This window comes from Castor canadensis, chromosome 12 (genome assembly GCF_047511655.1).
Source record: "Castor canadensis chromosome 12, mCasCan1.hap1v2, whole genome shotgun sequence".
Lineage (NCBI taxonomy): Eukaryota > Metazoa > Chordata > Mammalia > Rodentia > Castoridae > Castor > Castor canadensis.
The window spans coordinates 41,544,156-41,570,195 of NC_133397.1; the positions used below are offsets into that span (position 1 = coordinate 41,544,156).

A 26,040-nucleotide genomic window follows, 5' to 3' on the forward strand; every position below is an offset into this window, starting at 1 on the left:
TAAATACCTAAGGATTTTTGATTCTGACCATTTCTTTCAATTCCTAACCTAACGTCAGCCTAATTTAGATCTCCCTCATTTCTCATCAGCTTGAACTATTATATAAGCATATATAATTTGAGGAGCCAGCATGGAGAATTGGAACAAGATGTTCCTGGACCCAAATGTGTGACTTGGTGAAGTTAGCTTCTCTTATCATCATTTTACTTCAGTTTTACTATTCAGTTTTTGTGAATAGTAGACTCTATAATATAGTAAATAATATGACATTAAATAAAAGCCAAACTTCTTACTATGGTTTTCAAGGCTCCTTTCAATTTGACCTTTGTCTTCTCAGCTTTCTTTTCTTCATTACCCATGATCTACCCTCCCCCACCACTAAATTATTAGCTATTCTAGCATACTATAAATAATCCTTGCTTATTTTGTTCCATCAACAATACATTTTCCTGTTCTTTGTGGAGATACCAGTTCCTCAAAGCCTAGCTCAGAAGTTACCTCTCTGTTGATGCATGGATGCTTTTCAGGGTTACTTAATAAAAATTATTATCCAAAACCTTAATTATATTAGCAATAGTCTGTTAGAAACTTTAAATATAGTATTTATGATAGTATTAAGTAGGAATAAATAATAAAAAGTGTACAGATATGTAGGAGACCAAAATAAATGAAGAGAGATACCAAATGAAAAAATGCCATTTCTCCCTTAGTTGATCTGTAGATTCACCGCAGTTCCAATCAATTTTAGTGGGATGTGGTAACAACTAGCCTTATTAACTAATTGCAAGTTTTAATGTAATTGCTTATTAACTAATAGCAAGTTTTAATGTAAAGCTAGGATATTCAAGATAAGGAAGCATTAGCACAAAAATAGAGGAATAGACGAATGGAGTAAAATAGAAAGCATAGAAGTGAATCAGTGTATATATGAACACTTGGTTATCCAGGTAGTAAGTATATTCTGCTTTTCTATTTTCAAAATTTATAATGTAGACAACATAGCTTTCTTTCTAATATAACATATTTTTAATTTTTAAAATCTACATATTTTTAAGAGTTTGTTTTCTGTTGTTTGTTTGCTTGCTTGTTTTGAGACAAGGTCTCACTATGTAGCCCAAGCTGTACTCAAACACCAAATCATATATTACTTTATAGCTATAGCTACTGCTTTAGTTGTATACCACAAGCTGTATTCTATATTTCCTTATCAATCATTCTAAATACTTTCTAATTTTCTTTGAACTATAAGTTGTAAAGAAAAATTTTAAACAGTTTTAAATAATTAGTTTTTTCTATTTTGCTTTTCTTTCTGAACTTAACAGCATTACATTGGTATTTATGATACTGTATTAGTTATCTGTTGGTTTGTAACAAATTATCCCCCAAATTAGTGGCTTAAAGCAATAAACTACTAATTATTATTGGCTGCTTATGACAGATACTGATACTTTAAAATTTATTGAAGCCTCTTTTTGGCCTAGTGCATAGTTGATTTTCATAAGTATTCCATGCATAATAGAGAATGTGCATTCCCCACACATTGAATGTAATGTGCTATGATTATTAATCATGGCCAATTAACTTACCTTAATTACATCCTTAGAGGTCCTGTCTCTAAATACAGTCACATTGGGGAGAAAGTGGACACAATTCAGTCTATAACATCTGCCTGTCCTTCTCTTCAGTTTATTCCCCACTTCATCCCTTTATTTTTCCTCTATTACTTTGATAATGTTACCCTCCTTTTTTAACACTAAAATTACATACCTCATTGTTATTTTACCTAGTAACTATTTACTTAGCTTTACTAGTTAAGTAAATTTACTTAGCTTTACTGTAACTACTCCAAAGTTACTAGCATCATAGATTACCAATTGTTTATGCATTTAGAATTTCCTTATAAGGGTCTTTAGAGAGTAAACACTCAATTTCACTTTGAAAAATTACTTTCATTTCGCCCTTGTTCTTAAAGGATAATTTAATTGTGAATATATATTCCTACATTCACATCGTTTTTGAGAAATCAGCCATCAATATAATTGCCTTACTTTTGGTCAGAGGGCAGTACTAGGGTTTGAAGTCAGAGCCTCTTGCTTGATAGGCAAGTGTTCTACCATTTGAGCCATGCACCTAGCCCTAATTGCCTTACTCTTAATAGTAATCTGTCCCCAGGCACTGGTGTCTCACACCTGTAATCCTAGCTGTTTGGGAGGCTGAAATGGGAGGGTTGTGGTTAGAGGCCAGCCCAGGCAAAAAATTCAGAAGATTCCATCTCATCATTCACTGGGTGCAGTGACATGCACCTGTCATCCCAGTGACAGCAAGGAAGCATAAAATAAAAATCACAGTCCAGGCCAGCCTGGGCAAAAAGTTAGACCTAATCTCAAAAATAACCAGGTTAAAAAAAGGGCTGGAGATACGGCTTAAGCAGTAGTGCACCTGTCTAGCAAGCAAGAAGTCCTGAGTTCAAGCCTTAGTAACCCCTCCCCCCCACCAAAAAAAAAAAAAAAGTATTCTTTCAGTAATGCCTGCAGATTTTCAACCATTGTGCCTTTGAATATTATTTTTGCCATTCTATTATCTGGGACCATGGTTAGTTTATAGTAAATCTTTTCACTGTATCTTCCTTGTGCATATTTTCCTTCTTTTTATATTTCTGGGCTGTATTCCATGTAAGTTTTTTGCTCTGTCTTCTGATTTACTCAATCTTTCCTCAGTAATTTCTAATAACTTTGTTAACCCTATCCACTGAGTTTGTAATATCAATTGTTATTATTTACTATTACTTTGCTACACTGGGGATTGAACCAAGGGCTTTTGCATACTTGGCAAGTACTCTACCACTGAGCTACCACTCCAGACCGATATTTTTTCTTTCTTTTTTTTCTCTTTGGTTCTTTTCCAAATTTGTTGGTTTTTAATGGTGTCTTGCTTCTTGATTATATTCAAATTTCTTCTCTTAATTTTGAAAAATATTTCATATCTGATTATAATTCGAATATTTGAACTTTTCAGGTGTATATCTGTTGCTTCTGTTGATTCTTTATCTCTCAGCTTTTTGTTTTTTTTTGTTTGTTTGTTTGTTTCGTGTCAAAGTAGAAGATTAGTTCCATAATTTTGGCAGATAACCTGCAGAACTAAAGCCATCCTCAAACAGCTTTAAACTCCCTGCATAACTTTGTTTTTGGCATCTCTAAATTATTCACTTTTCTGTAAGCCCAATGATGCAATTAAAGTATTTTAACAGTTACTGTCCATTAGTTTAAGTTTTTTTGGTAGGCAAGTCCGTCTAATTACTTTATCATATAGTCATAAATAGTACAATGTAGTTTCCAGATCATATAACAAGATCTATTATTAGACATTATATGACCTAGGGATATAATCTGATCAGAAGCTATACCAATAGATCAAAAATAAAAAATTAAAAGGAGAAATCATATTGAATATTTGAACAAATGGTAAGTTCAAAAGCAGTCAGAACATTCACTGTGTTTTTGCTTACTTGCTGGATTATAAATGTTTTTTTAAGGGCAAGGGCCATGTCATTTTTTACTTTAATATATAGCATCAGACCTAGTACACAATAGAGCTAAATTAATATATGTGTAATATAGTAAAATGTAGGCATAAGTAAACTATGTGAGATTCCTAGGTAGGGTAGAGGGTGAGGTCTGGTTCGCAAAATTGGGCATAACAAGTCTAGTCTGTCTGCCTTTAATGACTTATAGTCCAAGGACTATCATAATGTTTTCTCTTAAAGTATTAGCTATAGATTTCTAATCAGATTCTAATTATAATATGTAGTTTACCTGTCTAATTCTCTACTATATAAAAATTCCTTTTACAGAATCAATTTTAGAATATGCCACTGGATAAAAATTCTATCCATAAAATATCTGAGAATATATATATTAAAATTTTACACTATATATATAGTAAATTTTTAAAAAATTACCTTGATAATTTTCCAAGTGAAAGGATTCTCTTTTAATGCAAGTAGGGGAGGAAGTTGAGGGTACTGTAAATTTTGTTTATTTTTTACTTTTTATCCCTTTCCCTTGAGACAAGATCTCACTGTTTAACCAAGGCTGGCCTGGAAATCACAATTAGCACAGATTGGCCTCAAACTTACGGGTCTCCTGCCTTAGCCCCCTGAGAACTGGGATTATAGGCATAGATCATAACTCTCAGCAAAATTTTGTTTATGTGTTAAAGATTTTGGATTTATCAGGGCTGGGGATATGATTCAGATGGTAGAGCACCAACCTAGCAAGCATGAGGCCCTGAGTTCAAATCCCATCCTGCTCCATTCCCCTCCAAACCCCCCAAATATTTGAGATAAGTCTTTTCCACTGGGTATCATTAGATTTTATTATTGAATTGTATCACTTAGTTCCTTTCTACTTTTAGAACTACTATATTTACACTTATTGTAGTACATAGAAGGTAATAATTAGTTTACTAATTATTTAGAAATATGGGAATCCAGGTGATGTGGTGAGATTAAAACTCTCAAGTTTTAAAGTCATCAATATCAGGGGACGGGGGCTAAAGGAGAATGATGGAGGTGGTGAATTCAGTACGATATAGTGTAAGAACTTCAGTAAATGCCACAGTGTATCCCCACCCAGCACAACAATAAAAAAAATTTTTTAAAGAAGTCACCAGTATTAAGGAGAGTCTAGGAAAAGGACTGCACTGGTCAATTTCTCGTTGCTGTGACAAATATCTGAGAGAACAACTTAAAAGTAGGAAAGATTCATTTTGGCTCATAATTTTAGTGGTTGCTTTTAGGTTGTGGTAAGGCAGAACATCATGGTGGGGAGTATGTGGTAAATAGAGCTGCTCACCTCATGACGACCAGGAAAGAGACAGAAACAGATAGAAAGGGGCTTGGTACAAAGTATATCTTCTCATGGCATGACCTCAGTGACCTACTTCCTCCAAATAGGCTCCAGCTCCCACTTTGTAACACTTCCCAAAATAACACCACTAACTGGGGACCAAACATTCCACGCATGAGCCTTTAGGGGACATATCATATTCAAACCATAACAAGTACAGTGTAATGGAAGCCAAGAGCAAGACAAGCTTAAGTGTGACTGACCATCAGTGTCAAATGTTGCAGAACACATAAATGATTGGATAAGAAGTTGTTGAGATAAGTAGTAGCCAAAGGATTGGTGGTATGGTAATAAATGTTTGACAGTTGGCTGAGGGTATGCTTTTGAAGATTTCCATAGTATAAATATTTCCGTCATGGACAATTTCAAGCTACCTACATGTCATTAAATGCTGAGTTAGAAAAGGTATGTTTAAATTTGTTTAAATTAGTAGTTTGCCAGTATATATATTATAATTTAGTAAGAAAAAGAAAATCTCATAGAAAAATGAGCAGTAATATGAACAGGCAGGTCACAGGGAAATCTGCAAATGCTTGATAAACATGCAAAGATGTTCACCTTATTAGTAACCAGGGATATACAAATTAAATTAAAAAAACAATACAAAAAAATCTGTTTTTTATCCCTTATATAATAATTTCCAATGTCCAATAATACCAAATTAGGTGAGGATAGAGAACATTGATAGCTTTCCACCATTGGTAGAAGCGTAGGGTTTTTTAAAATCTAGAATTGTTTGTAATAAAAGTTACAGAGCTCCAGTGGCTCACTCCTGTAATCCTAGTTACTCAGGAGGCAGAAATCAGGAGGATCACCGTCCCAAGCCAGCCCAGGCAAATAGTTAGAAAAACCCTTCACAAATATAGGCTGGTGGAGTGGCTGAAGGTGAAGGCCTGAGTTCAAGCCCCAGTACTGCCAAAAAAAAAGTTACACAGCAGTCTATCCACTGTGGTATAATTTGTGGTAGTGCTAAAAAGGAACCTAGTCTTGTCCATAATTTTTAAATGTGTGCATTATTCATGTGATCTGAGCCTTGTTTTTAATATTCTTACAAAGAAAGGAACTAAGGAAGCAAGTTAAAGAATGGGAAAGGATACAGTCCAGAGTAGGGGTAGAATTTGATAAAGAGAGAAATCATCTTACAATAAAAAATGAAGCTAAGTATAGAAATTGTAATACATGAGAAAAAAATTGCAGGCTATCACCACAAGTCAGGGTAGAAGGGAAGGAACTTATAGATGATGATATTCATAAAGATCAAGAGACCACTTTGCTTAAATATCTGAGATTTAGACAAAAATAATATTCAAGTATAATGGGAAATGCTTGTAGGCCTTTTTTTTTTAATGAAACCTTTTTGAGTCAATGCCTTAAAGTGACAGTATTTTTCTTCCAATCTGTCGAAGACAAATATTGGAATTGAATTTGGCCAACTTGACAGCACTTCTGATAATTAGCTGTTATAGAGATGATAATCCCCAAAGAAGGCAAGATGGCAGGGTGTAGATTAGACTATAAAGTAGCAATCATACCCAGCCAGCTGATAAAACTGATGGTTAGTGTTTTTCTGTTATCTCCCATACCAGTTACTTCTCAGAAGACAGCTCTGAAAATCTTAGTTTGTTACTCAGAATTTTAAAATTAAAAAGACATTTAGTGTTTCGATTTCAAATACTAATATTTCAAACATTAATGTCCTATTGGATGTAGTGGCACACACCTGTGATCCCAGCATTATAATCCTATCGCATTTGAGGCCAGTCTGGTTATATAGTGAGGCCCTGTCTCAAAAAATGAACATCTAAATCTCTCTCTGTCTCTCTCTTCCCCCTCCCCCCACACATCCCTCCCTACCTCCCCTTGCAGTGCTTGGGCTGGAACTCAAGGCCTTGTGCGTGCTAGGCAATCACTGTTAACCCTGAATTACATACCTAGGCTTACATCTGCTTTTCTTATTTTTTTTTATTAAGTGGAACTAAAACATTATGACTGAGATTTTAGTTCAGAAATGTGGAATTACAATTTTGCCTAGTTTAGTACAATTTTAATCAGTTAATTCTTTTTTAACTTGGTCGTTCTAAAAATCACTGAAGAATAAGACAAGGCAGGCAACTCTGTTAAAAGGTATAGGCAAATAGACCCAAAAAAATGTGACACAGGTTACTTCAGAGGCACTTGCACACCCATGTTTATTGCAGCACTATCCACAATAGCCAAGTTATGGAAACAGCCAAGATGCCCCACTACAGACGAATGGATTAAGAAAATGTGGTATGTATACACAAAGGAATTCTACTCAGCCATGAAGAAGAATGAAATCTTACCATTCTCAAGTAAATGGATGGAACTGGAGAACATCATCCTGAGCGAGGTTAGCCAGGGTCAGGAGACCACTAATCAAATGTTTTCCCTCATATGTGGACTTTAGATCAAGGGCAAATACAGCAAGGGGATTGGACTTTGGTCACATGATAAGGCGAGAGCACACAGGGAGGTATGAGGATAGGTAAGAAATTCAAAAAAAAACATGATAGTATTTGATGTCCTCAATGCAAAGGAACTAATGCAGAAACTTCAAAGTGACAGAGGCCAAGAGGAGAAGGGGACCAGGAACTAGAGAAAAGGTCAGTTCGAGAAGAATCAACTTAGAATGTAATACATATGTACATGAAAGCAATTTGAGTAATCTTGTATAGCTATCCTTATTTCAACTAGCAAAAACCCTTTGTCCTTCTTATTATTGTTTATACTCTCTCTTCAACAAAATTAGAGGTAAGGGCAAAACAGTTTCTGCCTGGAAGCGAGGGGGTAGGGAGGGGGCGTTGGGAGAGGGTAGGGGAGAGAAATGACCCAAACGTTGTATGCACATATGAATAAACAAAAAAAAATGTATAGGCAAGCACATAATAAGTTTCAGGAATGGCAAACATTGCATCTTCTCTCAAGTTATTGCTAAAAAATGCCGTTAAAATAAATCTTTTTAAAGTTCAGCCCTTAATAATACTATTCCTCATTTCTTCAAAACAGTGGTTTTCTACCAAGTAAGTCCAGCCTTAAAGTTTCAGAATAAAAAAATAGCAAACGAAAGCATGCATATTTCCTGCTTCCATTGCACAAATATTTCTTACAAGGCAAATTTAGTTTAAAAGCAATACTTCTAAAACTCTTTGTTACTTGTGTTCCATCATCTAAGCACAATAATACAGAGACAAAATTTTTAAGTAAGAGTTAAAATAAGTTTTGCATAGACTGTAAACTGTAGATTAGCCAAGTACATGGTTTTGTCTCTTACTACTGATAGTTCATGAACAGATCCAGTGAAAGGAAGTAGTGTCATGATAACATTAACCACTGTTACTTGAGACCATGCTCAGGATACTTAACTCTCTAAAACTGCAACTTTCAATACTATTTAATACAATTTGCTATTTCAAGGAAATAGCGATTCTGTGATCAAAACAATTTGCAGTCCTCTCACAATAGAATTTGAAAAGTAGGCTTGAACTGAACAGTTTCTAGGAGTATAATCTCTGGACTACCAATGTAGAACATTGATAGAATTATTAAAATAACAGTCTTGGTCATTGTATGAGAAACAGTTCGTTCATATCCATATAAAGCTGAATTGGCTTTGGGGCAAAGGATATGGTGGGTGGTAACATTTTTGTTTCCCTGTCATCAAAACATACTTATTATTTGGGTCAAGAGACTGTACATATATCTAATTTAAGTTTCATCACTTAAAAATCCAAAAGTATATTTGCAAAACTTGACTTTTCTTGGGGAAAAAATTGTAGTGTCAAATAATTTTTTTAAAGAATAGTTTATTTGAAATCTTGCCACTGAATGCCAGAGAGAAGTTTCACCTGATTTTCTAGTACTTTTCTTTCTATATGATAGTGTGATAAGACATCCATAGTTTTTCCTTTCCTGTATCCTTAAGTTGCTAGGATGATTAAAAATACCTTAGGCTCAGTTGCTATACTGTTCTACAGATTAGGTTTTCTTCCTTTCTGAATTTATTTCATCACTTGTTCTTTACCACCTAGCTTTTATCTTTTATTTAGAATTAATTGATTTTTGTCCTTATTGTTGGTTTTATAAAATCTCCCTAATCTCTTGGGAGTGAAGGAATAAGAATATACTGCTACTCAGCTAACATTCAGTAAGCCCCTACTAGATGCCAGTTTCAGAAAAACCGCTTAGTATTCACTTATTTTGCAGTTGTGTCACATGCATATAAATTACTTAATTTGAATCTCATTACAATGCAGTGAAGTGGCCTGGGTTGGTGTTTTATTTTGTGGGTAAAATGTGAATTAGAGGTCTGACGCTCAGAGATTAAATGATTCCACTAATATCATATAGCCAGTCAATAAACAGTTTTTAAATTTGTTCTTTCATCATGCCATTCTTCCCTAAAAATTATAACATGATAGATATTCAGAGATAAAAGAGCCTCAATAATAGACTACTGTTACCTTGAAAAACAGTTTAAGAAATGGAAGGTCTCTGGAAATCATCACATTAAATCTTTCAGGATTTTATATGAACAAAAATGAGTGGGGGAATAGAAAACAAGAACATTTTATCATTGCTGAAATAATTGTTAATGTAATAATGTACTTGGAATTTAAAAATTTTTTGCAATACAAAAAAGCATAATATAAAACTAGACAAGAAGTTTGAACCTCTGTAGTTTTACAAATTAGAGGAAGTGTTATATCACTTGGTTACTACAATCATGAATAGCAAGCTCACTTCAACTTTTGTATTGTACTCAGAAGATACTAGAGAATTTCTTCCCCAACATTTTCTGAAAATATGATCCTGTGTATATATGAAATTTCCAGGTAATTAATTGTTAAGTATTTTATTCTAGGTTAATGGGAAAGGTTCCTTATGGTGTGTTGATCCAGAATATAAACCCAATCTTATGCAGGCATTGAAAAAGCAACCTTTTCCTTCTCCACAAAGGTAAGAGTTTGCCTTGTACTGACAACAGTGATTTAGAAGATTCATTGTGTGAAGGTTGTGGGTGTAGCTCAAGTGGCAGAGCGAGGCTAGGAGTACAAACCTCAGTACTGACAAAAAAGAATAGAAGATTTATTGTGTGAGATGGAGAAAATAAAGTTTAGGGGTTCTTTTTTCCTAGTTATATAGAGAAATACTTATGGATAACATTAGCCTAAGGCATTTTAATTTGTGTTTGTAGAAAAGATGTGGATAGTTGAGAATACAAATTTATAAGATACTTTTAAAGGTAGTTTGTGATGCTTAATTTGTTTTTTTTTAAATATAAAGAGGTTAATAAAATGAAGTAGTTTTTTTATAGATAAGTTTTGTTTTGTTTTTGTTTTTGCAGTACTGGGGTTTGAACTCAGCCTACACCTTGACCACTCCATCAGCCCTTTTTTTGTGAAGGGTTTTTTCGAGATAGGGTCTTGTTTACTATTTGCCCAGGCTGGCTTTGAACGGTGATCTCCTTATCTCTGCCTCCTGAGTAGCTAGGATTACAAGTGTGAGCCACTGATACCCCAAAAGGTTAATATAATAAATGAAAAATTTCAGACACATGCATGGGGAGAAAGTTACAAAATCTCACTTGCAACAATTACCAATATTTCATATTGTGGTTCATTTGAATTCTTAAAGCATTATTAAGGAAATATAGAAGGGTGATTGTAGCTGAAATATAGTAAAAGTCTGAGAAGGCTAAAGTTGAAATGGCAGTAATCTGTACACTAATTGAGATTTTATGAAGATTAGAATGATCATCATAAAATGAACTACTGTGATTGATTTATCATTAAGAAATGAAACCTATCAAAAAAGTTTCCAGAATCTGTATCCTCATGTGGGAGTTTATTTCTTCTTTATTAATTACTGTTGGTGTTCTCATTGGGTAATAATTTAGAAACATAGAAAACTTTGTTTATGTTCACTTATGTAAACACTTTAAAGATTAGTGGAAGAATTGGCACTATTTGTTGTGAGCTATCACAAATGCATTTTACTGTGCGTTTGGTGATTTTACTGGTGCATTTTTGTTTTTTTTTAGCCTTATTATAACTTTAGTAGTCAAACAAAGGTGATTTATAGTTAAAAGAGTTTAAATAGCATAGAGGTTATAAATCTTTGACTTTAAAACCTTTTGTTGTTTGGCAAAATAATAGTTCCATCTGACATGCTTTTTGTGTCAGACCTTTTGTTATAATTCATAAGTTTGAGGTAGAAAATGAAATATAGTATAAGTAAAAACTGAATAGGAAATAAACTTTTCATTTTTTTCTTTTTTGGTGATACTGGGGATTGAACTCAGGCCCTTCTCCTTGCTAGGCAAGCATTCTACACTTGAGCCACACCCCAAGTTCTTTTTGCTTTTTGTTTTTTTCAGATACTTTTGCTAGGGCCAGTCCAAGACCACAGTCCTCCTACCTCCACTTCCTGAATAGTGTGGTTACAGGCATGTGGCAACTTGCCTCACCTAAAAAAAAAAAAAAAATTTAATTCCATTAATAAAACAGTTTTTTTGTACTATCACAAATTTCAAAGAACAGAATTAGGTTTTTTTCCAAAAACGCTTTAATCTTATAAATAAAAAACAAAACAAAATCAGGAACTTAACTATTTGGCATAATTACTATACTGTCTTCCTTAAAATACTTGTTTGATAACTGCTTTGATTTCCGTAGTAATAACTGTATTAATAGTATATCAAACTTAAATATCTAATTCAAAACCAAATAATGATGCCTTATTCTTATTAGCATAGCAACCCTATGTGAGAAATTTAATTATTCCTATTTTACAGATGAAGAAACTAAAAGATTAATTATTTTGCCTAAGAATGACCAAATAATTGTGATTTAGTCTTGGCCCTTAGGCACTTTCTACTTTGGTAGACTCTTCCTAAACTGAGTATTATTAGCAAAGAAAACAAGGTAAAAATAGTTTGTGTTTTTAGGTACAAATTAACTGTATTTGTAACTAAGTTCTATAAAAAGTGAAAGATTTTTATAAGCATATTTGTATTTTCTCTTTATTTTTTCAGTGGTTCATTATCACCTCACTACTTAAGCTCTGTTCTCAAGCAGAACCAGGTGCGAACCCTCAAAGGTATGTGTGAAGATCAGTCTTTTAAATCATAAAAAGCACAGATCAAAATCTGGATTAAAAAATTTGTTTTCTGGGCTGGGGGTTTGGCTTAGTAGAATGCCTGCCTAGCAAGCACAGGACCCTGAATTTAAACCCCGGTACTGCCTTTGCAAAAAATTATTTTCTAAGTATAAATTGTGTTAATTGTAGAAGATTTGGGAAATAAAGAGTGAAAGTCAGAGTCACATCCCCCACCTTTTTCTTTTTTTTTTTTTTTTTTTTTGCTTGATAGTACTGGGGTTTAAAATAGGGCCTGCACCTTGAGCCACTCCGCCAGCCATTTTTTGTGATGGGATTTTTCTTTTCTTTTTTTTTTTTTTTAATTATTTTATTATTCATATGTGCATCCCCTGTGATGGGATTTTTTGAGATAGGGTCTCTCGAACTATCTGTCTGGGCTGGCTTCAAACTGCAATCCTCCTGATCTCTGTCTGCCTCCTGAGTAGCTAGGATTATAGATGAGAGCCACTGGTGCCCAACTATTCTATTGTTAACATTTTGGTATAATTCTTTTAATATTTATCACATGGGTGAGTAGATGTTTTTCATGCAGATAAATATATGCACACACACATTTTTTTCCTCCAAATATACATTCACGGTGTGTTATACAGTTAGGTCCTCTTTTCATTATTTTTATGTGCATTGTTTCTTTAAAATGGCACTTAATTTCTTGGTAATATCATCAGTATTGTTTTTACCTGGTTTTGTAGGGCCCATAATCTAAGCACAGCTTTACATTTATAAAAAGCGGAGGCGTGAATTGAAACAGTATTTTGAGGCATAAAAATTTACTACCACAGCACAGTTAGTTGCAACAGAGATCTACAACCAAGGATGTTATATCCTTGGTTTGCCAGCTGGTCTGAAAAGCATTAAATACTTACCTTTTGACCCTTTACTGAAGAAGTTTGCTATCCCTGGATTACAATATAGTTCAGAATATTTCTTCTGTAGGTTCAATGTGAAGGACTTTAGTTTAGGAAGCTAATAAGTTGAATTTTTTTAGAATTTCTAAAAGCAAATCAAAATTCTTCATTAGTGGGTTTTTTCCCTCAGCTTATAGTTAATTGACAAATTAGTGATATATTCAGGTGAATTTTTCTTGCATTGTTGCTTTGATTCCCAGAAACATTTCTATGATCTTTAAAAATAAAAAATCTCACACTAAAGCCTTTCTGTGTGTTAAAAACACTTTGGCTTCTTTGGAACTATAATAAGCTGAGCCTCAGAAGCATTATGTTCATGTCTGTGAGTAAGGGAGGAAAAGAGTATGAAAAGGCTTTAGAGAACTCTGCAAAGAAGTTCAGTGGATAGAGAATTGGTTTCAGATAATGTTCTGCCTTTACATAAGGCAGCTGTCCATTGTCTTGTTGTGTAAATGTGACCACCTTTTTTACATTAGGTATTGCTAAAGCTCTTTTATCTTTTTATTGTCTCAATAATTTCTGACTCTTACATTCTCAAGTTTAGTTCACATACACATTTTGAGAACCTATCCTTTTTGAATTCTGGGGTTTACTTCAAATCTCTTCTTGCTCTTGTTCCATTCCATCCAATTTGGCTTTTCCTTTGGGGAACATACATTTCCATAAGTCTCTCCCACTAGTTTCAGCCATGGTTTTTCCTAAATAGAGCATACTTTATACATCATCTCTCCAATGCTGCCAATGCCTTACTTCCCCCTATTCCTATATTCAGGAGAATTAGGCCTATTCCCCTAATTAAGATGAAGTAGGTGAGAAGGGTATTTGGCATTTTAGGTTAAAACAACTTGCAGGTCTGTTTGGGAATAGAATACAAAATTCTCATAGGACCTCACAAAAACTTACTTTTATTTGAATCTGGTTATTTTGATCTGTATTCATAAATTTCTGAATAGTTTTAAGCTTTTTTGTATTTCTAGAGAGATGTTTGAAAACCACTAACTTGATTAAACATTCATCTCAAGCAATTACTTAGTTCCTGCATCTTAACCAGGTGTTGTAGTGAGTGCTATGGAATATGCAGAGAAGAAAGACCCAGTCCCTGCTCTCAGAAACATACAGTTTAACTAAAGAAGTCTGGCTGAAATTATGCAGAGTACACTGGGGAAAAGGTAGTGAGTAGCAAAGTAAGCTTAGATATAGGTCAGGAAAAGCCTCTTAGAAAACAAAGTGCCTCAGGCATGAACTGGGCCTCAAAAATTGGGAGGACACTAACCTACAGGAGTATATGTGTGGTGGAGGGCAAGGCAGAGTTACTTGACAGAATCACAGCAGTACAGAAAGTTGTCTGGCAGTACCAGGGAGTTTGTTCAGCATGTTGATGAGTGTAACTGAAGCCTAGGCAGATACAACAGGACCAGGTAGGTGTTGTCATTTAGCATGGACAGGGAAAGGAATCAGGCTTAAGGATGGTTTATTTAGTATAATAAGGAGTTCAAAAGTCTTCCTCTTAACTATAACTTTAGTAAGCATTCAGTGGCTTACTGCAATGCATATGTGCATCATTTCATTCAATCCTTACAACAGCCTTTTCAGGTGTTGTTACTCCTATTTTACAAGTAAGAAGCTGAACTTTGGAGAGACCAAGTAACTTTCTTTTTTTTTTTTTTTTTTTTCCCTTTCTTGCCTTTTGATGTTGTCTTTTTTAATGGAAAAATATTACTGATTATAAAATAAATGTTCTTTGTAAAATTACAAACAGTACAGAAATATGTGGGATAGAAGATGAAAGCTTCCCTTCTTATCTTCCAGAAACCACTGTTAATGAGCTATATCCTTCTAGAAATTTTTCTTTTTTTTTTTTTTTTCATTTTTCTTTTATTATTCATATGTGCATACAAGGCTTGGTTTATTTCTCCCCCCTGCCCCCACCCCCACCAAGTAACTTTCTGAAGGACACACAACTAGTAAATGGCTAGAGGGATTCACATCCAGAGTTCTAATTTCAAAGCCTGTGCTCCTAAGTGAGGCACTGGAGCTTTAACTAATGAGGTGACATTATCAGTTTTATGTTCTATAAACATTGCTGAAGTATAATGCTGGGCTCCAGTATTAAAGCTTTTGCATTCATCTGTCATTTTATAGAATCATCTTTTCTAGTCATTAAATTAAGTCTACCTTTAGACACAGATTAATAGCAGAGATTTAGGTTTAGGAATTCCAGAAACCACTATCAGCCCAAACTGGAGCAGCAATTTATTTAACGCATAGCTCTCTTTTATTCAACTTATGCTAATTTTATGTGCCAATATCAGTGTTACAGTATTGTATAACAGGTAGCAGGAGACACAGGATCTTCATACTAAGGTAGCAAAACAAAACTTTTCTTACTGGTTAAGATTTTGGCTTGGTGTGTGTTTGTTTGGAGTAAATTCATGTGTTTAAAACTTTTACTGAGCTATACCAAGACAGTGTTCTAGGCACCACAGTATATTGATAACAGACAAAAATAGAACTCATTCTAGTAAGTTTTAGTTTTTATTATACTAAGACACCTAGTATATTGCAAAGAAATATAAAATTTGCAGTTGGTGGTGAAATTAGAGGCTAAGTGCAAATCTAAATTCAAATTTAAGGTTACAAATTAGCAGAATTTGTTCTGTTATTAAAATGAAAGTATATCAGTGGGCCAGATAAATAAACGTATTGGTACTTTTATTGCAATTGCTGTCCTTCTTAGAAAATTATAAGAGACATCTTCTACATTTGAATGCCTTATAAATGTGTGTTAGTTTTGATAGAGGCAATAAATTTTTTCATAGTGATTACTGAGTTTATAACCATTTAAATTCTGCTTCTACAGTTCTCATATCATTTCTTAAGCACATGAACTGAGGATCAGACAACAAAGACATTTGTCTTATACCTTAACTTTTACAGGGCTAAAACTGATGTATCAACTTTTTTGCTCAGTTATTGCTAATAATTTCCCAGGATCAAAGCTAAGGAATATAAATCAGGAGATAGAAATCAACAGTTTTTTGGTACATCTTTATTTAAATCAGTAAATAATTAGTAGTATGTTTTGAATTATCAGAATTTTGGTTCCCAATGAACTGGTTATGTTAGGTAATATAGTGTTGCTTTAAAAAAAATAGAACCACTTCTAAAATAGCATGAGCACTTTCAGTAGAATTTGGTTATAATAAATTTAGCTGTAATTCACTACAGGAAATACATTGAAGGAGTTTTCCTGTCATTCTATTGTTATAGAAACAGTACTTAGTTTTCTTATCACTTTCCTTTTTTTGGGGAGCGGGGAAGGGATGTGGTACTGGAGTTTAAACTCAGGGGTTCATGCTTGCTAGGCAGGGGCTCTGCTGCCTAAACCATGTCTCCAGCCCTTTTTGCTCTGGTTATATTTTAAGATAGCGTGTCTCTTTTTGCCCAGGCCAGCCTAAACCACTATCTTCTTGTTTTTTAGGCTTCCCACTGTAGCTCAGATGACAGGCGCTGGCCACCACACCCAGCTTTTTCCATTGCATAGAAAAAGATCCCATCTCTGAGATGGGATCTCGTGAACATTTTTTGGCCCTGGCTGGCCTTGAACTGTGATCCTCTCAATCTTAGCCTCCCAAGTGACTAGGATTACAGACTTAACCACCACCAGCTTCTTATCACTTTGAAAAATTCAGAAACTAGGAAATGAAATGGTATTCATGTAGCTTTCTTTGATTGTCAGGATAAATCTCTTACCAGTTTTAGGTATTATGTTTCAGAAGTATGTTCCTTGAGTTGTAATAAAGTTTGTTATTAGAAGTCTCATTTGACATACATTACCTTTTTTTTTTTTTTTTTTTTTTTTTTTATTTGCAGTGCTGGGGCTTGAACTCAGGGCCAACACCTTGAGCCACTCCACCAGCCCTTTTTTGTGAAGGGTTTTTTCACGATAGAGTCTTGTGAACTATTTGCCCAGTTTGGCTTCGAACCTCGATCCTCCTAAGTAGCTAGGATTATAGGTATGAGCCACCAGTGCCCAGCTTCCTTAACTTTTTTAATAAGAAAAATTTTACATGTATTTCATTTATAAGACAAAAGCTAGAGTCTCTTTATCATCACCTCCCTTTTTTATAAAATTGGAAGCAAGGTAGAGTCTCTCTTACAAAAAGAAAAATTATTTCATGGAATAGGAATATTTCTGCTAGGACTAATGCCATGCAATTTGTGCCCTGTGCCAAGACACTTGACTGGACTGTGACTGGGGTCTGAAATCCAGTCCACACACCACTCTTCTAACTATGTGCCTTGAATAGAGAAACATTCACCAGAAGCACAGGTTGTTCTTTTCCTAGTTCACAGAGAGACAATATGACAATATTGGCCCACAGCTGAATACTTTTTTATCAAAGCCATGTAAAAATACTGGACTCTCATGAAATTGTCTCAGGTCTCATTCTAAAAGACAGGAATTGGAGAAGCCTGTTTTGCCAAACCTCTTGGCTATGATGTATGGGGCATCATTGATTTAAATCCCTTTGTACTTGCTTTTCTTTCTATCTAAAATGCTCTTCATTCTGATGCCTCACCTCCCTGAGATCTTGTCCCAACTGTTACCTTCTCCTTGAGGCCTTTCCTGACTTGTATATTTAAAATCTCAGCTACCTCCCCCATTACTTTCTATTTGTCTTCCCTCTTAAATTTTCTTCCCTAGTGCTTATCACTATCATAATGCATTTCAGTTATTTCTTTGTGTTCTCAGAGGTTAGAGATTTTCCTGGGTTTTTTTGTTGCTGTATTTTTACGGCCTGGAATGATGTCGGGCTCTGGTAGGACATTCAGTTTATTGAAAGAATAACAGAATAGAGAATGTCCAGCATATGCTGTTACTTCCTACAAAATTTCCCATTCTAATGATGGATGTTTAGTAAGTATTAAGGGATGCTGATAAGGATATTATTTATTGAAGGCCTGCATTCTAGAGCCAGACTGCTGAGGTTTAAATCCCCTTCCATTTTTAGAGACCCCTCTGTATCTTATTTTCTCATCTTTTTAATTTTTTGAGATAAGTTCTCTCTATGTAGCTCAGGCTGGCTTCAAACATAAAATCCTTCCTCCACCTCCCAAGTGCTGTGATTATAGGCATGTATCACCACCCTGGTTCTGTTTTCTCTTCTCCCTACCTCCCAACTACCTTTGCCAATCCTGGGGATTGAACTCAAAGTCTCACACTTGATAGACAAGCACACTGCCAAAGCACTTTTTGCTTTAGTTTGTTTTTCAGATAGTGTCTCTTGTTAACTTTGTCCAGGCTAGCCTTGGACCACAATCTTCTATCTCCATCTCCAAATTAGCTGGGATTGCAAGTGTAAGCCACCAGGCCTGATCCTGTTTTCTCATCTTTAAAATGGAAATATTCATGGTACCCACATCATAAAGTTAGGAGGTTTGGATGAGCTAATAGGTACTTAGAACCTACTCAGTCCATTGAAGTATTCAATGTTAGTGACTAATTTGGTGTTAATTACTTCAATCTAAAGAAAGGAGGGCTAGGATGTAAAATTATTTACACATTTATCAAGAGCATACTATTATTCCAGTTATAATGGTAACACAAAAGATAAGACATTGGTCCTACACTTAGTAGCTGACCACCTGATTGAGGTAACATTGATAGGCCTTGTGTTTCATGAGGTCACATTTTATTCCAGGGACAAAAACTGTAGTATTGTGTATCTCTCATAGTAGACAGACAGTTTGAGACAGTGTCTCACAATGTAGTCCAGACTGGCCCTCAAACTTGCTGCATAGCTCAGACTGACCTTGAATTAACAAGCCTCTGCAGTGCTAGGATCACAGGCATGAACCGTGATACCCAGCATGAGAGATGTACTTGAGCTTATTAATTTTAAACTCAACATTATCTAACTTAAGAGAATTTGTAGTCTACTTGGGGAAAACAAGTCAGTATTTTCATGGCTTATTATTTATAAAAAACATTTTATATTGCAAGTAAATTGGAAAACTTTGTGGCATGAAATTTTCCAACTTTAAGGTATATATGGATAGAAGACTTCATATCTGGATCTTATTTTAATTCATCTTTTAAACTAAAATTTATAAACATTTTCTGACTTCCCTCTTGTACCCTATACCATTATACTTTTTTCTTAATTATTCACAGAAGTATATCACTAAGATGCAGAAGAACTTATATAAGTAGATAGGGGAGCATAATGACTATCTGTAGTAGATTCTGCTCACTTTACTGGCTTTTTAAGGCTCATTTCCCTTATGGAATATCCATAATTCTGTCTGGTCTCATGAATATGACTTATTTATTTAATCCCTCTGAGGCTAGGATTACACATATCTCCTACCACACCCAGCATTCATTTACCATTTATAGATTCAGGTGGCCTCAGAGGGCCATTACATTTTTAACCCTGCAACTAATGTGTAATTATTGTAGTTATTTCAGAACTGTACATAGAATGTAAGCATAGATAAGGATATTATTCAAGGTAAAAATGCTAAAAATTGCTGATTTAGTTTAGGGGCAAACCTTTTGAAATACAGTTCAAGTGTTTGTTTTCATTTTGAATAAAGAAAACTTTCATTATCTCTAGTATCTCTCCATTCCTTTTTACACCGTACTGTTCACAAAATTGTTCCATAATTTTAAGTGAACAAAAGCAGGTTGCAAAATAAAAATGTATATCATCTGATTTTTGTTTGACATGTTTATGCTTTTTTTTTTTTTAAGTAGGAGAATGTACACCAAAATCTGAATGCATGTTATCTTTTGAGTATGTGCAATACTTACAAAAGCCTATCTTATAAAGAACATTAATGTTACCACTCTTTTCCCTTTTCAGAATCTGATATTGATGCTGCCACTGCAATGATACTTTTAAATACTTCTATAGAACAAGAGATTTTAGAATGTAAGCAATCATGCTTTTCTTTTTAACATACATTTTTGTGAGTGCCTTTTAAAATTTAACTTAGAATATAAAACGTTTAAATGTCATGACAATTACTTTTCTACCACTAAATTGTGTTTTAATCTGAATAACTTAGTTTCTGTTTTACTATATTTTTACTAATTTATATGAGTAATTGACATTGAAGTTAATGCTGTGAGAGATTTTTTTCCGAGTAACCAAGAAATGGAGAAAAAACAGCACACTAAAAAAATAAGCTTGAAGAGTTATAGATGAGGAAATATAAGAAAGTATATTATAACATGGAATAGGAAAAACTTTGTGATACAGAATATAAAATCTGTAAAGGAAAAGATGGGTAAATTTAATAAAACGTCAAAATTTTTAAATTCTGACAAGAGAAGACACGTTTAAGAAAAATAACATAAGTGGTTGTGGATGTAACTTAGTATTTGCCTAGCAAGTTCAATCACCAGCCCCACCACCCCCCCCAAAAAAGTGGAAAAATAGCACAATACTGGGAGAATTTTTCACCTGTATTTAATAGGCAAAAGGTTAATATTGAATCTTTATAAAAGAATCTTACAAGTAAGAAATAAGAAAAAAGTTCACAAAAGTCAGCAAAGTATATGAATAGGCAAGTCTCAGGAAGAAATTGCATGCAGTACATGTGGAAAGATACGCAGCTTCTCTAAAGATTGGGGAAATACAAAATAAAACAATTTTGAAATAGTATTTTTTGACTAGGGAATTGTAAGACATTTTAAATAACTGATAATGTGGAAATAGATTTTGCCATCTGCTGTTGGGTATTAATTGGTAAAGTCATTTTAGAGAACATTGGGGAATATCAATTATAATTTATAATATATAGATTCTTTTCCTTAGCAACTCTTATTTCTTGGTATCCCTCCTAGAAAATTATTTGCATATATATGTGAGGAAAAAAGCATCCAGAAGAATTTTCATTGCAGCATTATTTGTACTGGTGAAAAATTGAGAATAACTTAAGTATCAACAAAGTGATGGTTAGCTAAAACAGTGGTATATTCATACTGAGGCATTCTGTACAAATAGTTCATAATAATTATGTTCCATGGAAAGGTCAAGACTTATTTTTAAATGGTTTAAAAGTGTTTCAGATTAGTGCATACAGAATAATATGATCTGGGTTAAAAAAAAGAAAAACACTACTAAAACATTACTAATGTAAAGCACTTACTGCTCAAGAGTGATACAGTAGTTTTCAGGGTGTTCTACATTTTGTGATCAAAGGCATTTGACCTATTGATAGTTCTGTTTTCCACAGGTGAGAAGCCTCTTCCTCTTAAAACATCATTGCAGAAAAAGAGGAATTATAACAATGCATTCCTCAGTGCTATACGATTACAAGAGGGTGATTCTTTAGCCACCAGCATTGATCCAAAAGAAGATCACAATTATAGTGCAAGTAGCATGACAGCCCAGCGCTGTGCATCCAGGTCTAGTGTGTCCTCCCTGTCTTCTGTGGAGGAGGTGTATGAATTTATCCCAAAGAGTAGCCATGTGGGAAGTGATGGCAGTGAAGGATTTCACAGTGAAGAAGACACAGATGTTGATTATGAAGATGATCCTCTTGGAGACAGTGGCTATGCAGATAACTCTCCAAAAGGGCAGCCAGGCAAAAAGATACGAAAACAGTCACATCAAGAAATTGATGAGGAGCTCAAAGAAGCAGCTGGATCTCTACTCCACCTTGCTGGAATTCGTACATGCCTGGGTTCCCTAATAAGTACTGCAAAGACACAAAGTCAAAAGCAACGGAAAAAATAGAAAAACGTATTAGTGCGAAGTTATTTTAATGTGTGGCAGTACTCTCCTACTTCATTCTTTACAAGGGATATCAAAGCCATAATGCACTTCTTTAGCTTTAGGGTGGGGAAGTGTGTCAATTGTTTCTTTGAAAACATTTTTGATTGCTTTTTTTTCTTTTTGTAATTAAACAGTTGTTAGGATCATGCCTAATCGTAAATAAGTGATATAAAGGCCTAAAAGCATAATTTTTGTGATAAGTGTCTCCAAGATTTAGAAATTTTTATAAGATAAAATCCCCAGTCTCTGTCTTAAACTTGTAGGAAAAGTCTCTATTAATGTGTCACAATGTAAGATTTGGCAGTTCTGTAACTTTTTAAACTTTCCTTTCCAAACTGTAATTAACTGTAGTTACTGATATAGCTGAAAATTTTGCTGATATCGTTTTCTTATATTTGTTTCCTGACACAAAATCTAGTAAGGTAAGATTTGGAATTTTTATTTTGTCTTATTTTTTATTGTGGCATGAGCAAAGTCAAATATAAATTGGAAAAAATCCTAGATGTCTAGAAAGTTCTTTTTGGTTACATAGATAGGGGATACACCAGAGTTCTAATATTTAGAAAAGGCAATTTGAGGATGTGATTTAATTTAAGAAGACTCTTAATTCCTATTACAATACTATCTTTGAAATTTTTTTACTTCATAGATAATGCATAGCATCCATTGGGGCCTTTTATTCTTTCCCAAAGTGCTTTTCAGCCATTGTTTAAGTTTTAGCCATTAACTGTCTTTGTTGAGTAGAAATTATCCAATAAGAGGATATATAGCCATAGGGAGTATTATGGAGTAACAACCATTTTGACATACTTTTGCAATAAGATTCCTTTGTTTCACCCCCATCCCTTCCCAGTATTGGGGATTGAACTCAGGGCCTCTCCACACTTGGTAGGTAAGTGCTCTACCACTTGAGCCATGCCCCCCAACTCTTTTTTCATTTCTAAATAAACTATATTCTGAGAGTCTTGTAATAGGAATAGAGTATAATAAAGCATTTGAATATCTATTGCTGTGTCATCATAAGTAAAGGTAGGTCATTGAGTAAAAACCTTCTTTCCAAGCTTTATATGAATTAAATTGTATGTATCCCAGTACCGCCAAAAAAATTGGAATATATACTGAATTAAATTTTAAAAGATTTAATGAAATGATACAAAATGCCTTCAGGGATTTCAAAACATGTAAAATTAGATCTTATACAAACCTTTTTCAGAAGGCAATGTAATACCTATATGTGCCATTAATCCTTGCTAAAAGATTTTATATTACTATTACAAAAGTGCATTGACTAAGATGTTTTAAGTATTTGAACAAATCTGCTTGCATGAGGCAGTTTTCATATCACTTACATTGTTGAACTATATTACTCAGAAAGAACAAGGGATTAATACCATACTTTACAATGGTGGGAACAACTTTTTAAAAGTTTAATCTTCTCCCATGATACATCCTATATCATAAACAATTTCCCTTTGTCTTCATTTTTTTTCATAATTTATATACATTTATGTATAAATGAACTCACACAGACAGGCTCATGATGTTAATTTTCTGCTTTCAATTATTTTTATGACTATAAAACATTTTCTTTTTCTTTTTTTTTTTAAAGAGACAAGTGTTTAACTTCTAAATTTTGGTGGGGACAAAATTGTCAGATGAAAAGAATGATAACAAAAGCATCTTTTTTAATTGATAAGACTTTAAGCCAGGGATAACAGCATGAATATTCTTTGCCCTGTTTCCATGTTAATTGTAATTGAATCTGGATAGCCACATTAATGGAATTGATTCTGCTAAAATAAATTTTTAAGTTGTTGGTAATGCAAGGTGAGGTATTTGGAATTTTTCTTCCTCATAAATGGAAAGTGGCTAAATATAGTTAGCTTTAAAACACCAAAAAAGTTTTTACCACAGTGTAAATAGTAAAGAGATCACAAAAAATTGGTACAAAAACAGTATTTTTAAGCATTTATTATGGCCTACTGTATAAACCTTAGTAACAGTGGTTTTGGTGGCTGCTGCTCTTTTTTTTTTTTTTTTTTTTTTTTTGCAGTTTTGGGGCTTGAACCCAGAACCTTGTACATGCAGCCCCAGCCCAGAAACAGTAATTCATATATTTTGGTTCCATTTTATTTTGTTTTGCTGAAATTCTGTACCATGAGTGTTCTTTCTGGTTCTTGTCCAGATAATTTCTCTTTGTAAATTAAGATAAATAATCTAAGATAAGGAAGGGGGTACAGTTATTCTCAGCTCTAATAGAATCTGCAAAGATTTTTGTCAAATATATACAACAATAGCTCTTTAAATACTTTGATTTTTCTCACTGTACTCCTCTCACAAATATAAATGTTTAAGTTGCAGTCATTATTAGTAAGAACATTAAATACCGTGCACGAAAAGTTAATGGAGAAGTTACACATCTTATAGTTAATTCTTGCATAGAATTCAGTGCATCACTTTCCATTTGCTAATATACCAAGGCAGTTAATTTCAAGGGGAAGAATCTTTTTAATTGTGGTCCCCTTATTATGACTTCCATAGAGACAATGATCTCATTCCTCAGGTGTGTTAAGATAGAAACATGGCTCATAACCACCCAATTAAGGAAAGTCATTCTAAGTCCTATGGACTGAGATTGTAGTCCTGATAATTAACAAATTTTGCTGTGATGAAAACAACTTGGAAGACATAGAGGTTACATATTTTTTAGCATATTTTAAAACTGATTTAACAATTTGCCTTACATGAAAATAATACAAATTTTGTTGCAACCAATTCCAACTTTTTTGTCTCAGCACGATTAATCTTCATTCTTGCATCCCCAAAAGAATCAGTGTTTCTTTAATACAAATTTGTGAAGTTTATTTGTGCAATATATTACCAAATTAGTTAAGGTTTTACTTTTCAAATTGAAAGAACAAGACATTACCTGTATTAGTGGAAAAGCTAACTGTTGGTGGATCGCCTCCCTGTTTCCACCTTGGAACCTTTCCTGTCCTCAGCCAGCATGACTTCTCTTAACTTAGATTCTCTTGTACATTGGAAGGTTTTGTACATACACATATATATGTGTTTTTTCTTTTGCTACTTTCTGAGGCATTAGGTAAAGGGTTCATTCTAGACAGTCAGTTAAATATACCTTAGTATACATTCAAAGCTAGAGAAAGTGTTAAGAAGGGAATGTATGTGTCTTGATAGATCAGGAGTCCTTTCCCAGCAATTTAGGCAACAGATGTGAATACTTCACTAAGCTGTAAAGACTATTGTCTTAAATACTACAATAACTTACCACCCCTTTGTGGAGACTATAGCATTTAATTAAAATACTTTGAGGCTTTCTGGTTTATATATAGTTTATAGATTTTTGTGGGTTTGAAATGTGTAAGCGTTGATTTAAACAAAGTTTATATCAATGTAAATGATGTAGTGAAAATATTTATTGAAAGGCAAAATAAAAGTATTTTAATGTTATACCTGCCATTTTTCTTAAAGTACATTCTTTGCATCTAACTGCCAGTGCCATTGTCAAAACTTGTTTTTAAAATTGTACATTTTTTAAACAAAGTGCTTAATTTTAAAGTATTATGTTGCCATCATATAGTGTATAAAATGTATAATTGCCAGTTCATTGTAACTGTTATTTATTTTTAAGTGAAAGTATAAGAATGCTTCTGATTCAAGAAATTCGTTATTAAACTGTTTCCTCTTTTCTGATGTAGCATAAAAACTGTCCTGAGTTGAACTGCCAGGAAATGACCAGTGAACCACTTCTCAGATGCCAGTCTTTGCTCAGATTAAAACCAATTTACAAATGTTTAGTTTTTCTATCTAATCTCTGATTATTAAAATGTTTATAAAGTTTATTTTTACCAAAGAGATGCAATTCATTATGATAAAGTATTGCAGAATAAACATTGTTTTATAACACATGCTTTTCTGTTCTTTTGTGGGAGGTATTACAGATGTGTACTTAAGGTACCCATACACTTTCTTTCCATTGTATTACAAAGTTGGAATTGTACGAATGAAAATGTTCCAATTTCAAGTTTTTAAAATCTGTTCTTTCATTTAGCTTTTTTGAGGCAGCTGGTCTCAAACTGGTAATCCCTCAGCCTCCCAAGTGCTAGGATTATAGGTGTGCACCACCACACCAGATTAAAGTACTGTTTTACTCCATTTTTAGACATCATCCTAATTATTGAAAGCTACAGTTGTTAATTAAATAGTTCTCTTCAAGTTTAGCTTTTTCCTATT

The 26,040-nt window shown here is 33.8% G+C and overlaps 1 protein-coding gene across 11 annotated transcripts in view; it reads left to right on the forward strand.

Annotated features, from left to right (window-relative positions):
• Positions 1–25,715, forward strand: part of Foxn2 (forkhead box N2) — a 64,326-nt gene extending 38,611 nt beyond the window's left edge. For all 11 annotated transcript variants that reach the window (XM_074049643.1, XM_020184820.2, XM_074049641.1 and 8 more), the window contains 4 exons: positions 9,790–9,884; positions 11,962–12,026; positions 19,867–19,935; positions 21,245–25,715. In XM_074049643.1, coding sequence (XP_073905744.1) covers positions 9,790–9,884; positions 11,962–12,026; positions 19,867–19,935; positions 21,245–21,747 — 732 coding nt within the window. In that variant the 3' untranslated portion in view covers positions 21,748–25,715. The remainder of the gene's footprint in view (positions 1–9,789; positions 9,885–11,961; positions 12,027–19,866; positions 19,936–21,244) is intronic.
• The last annotated feature ends 325 nt before the right edge of the window (positions 25,716–26,040 follow it).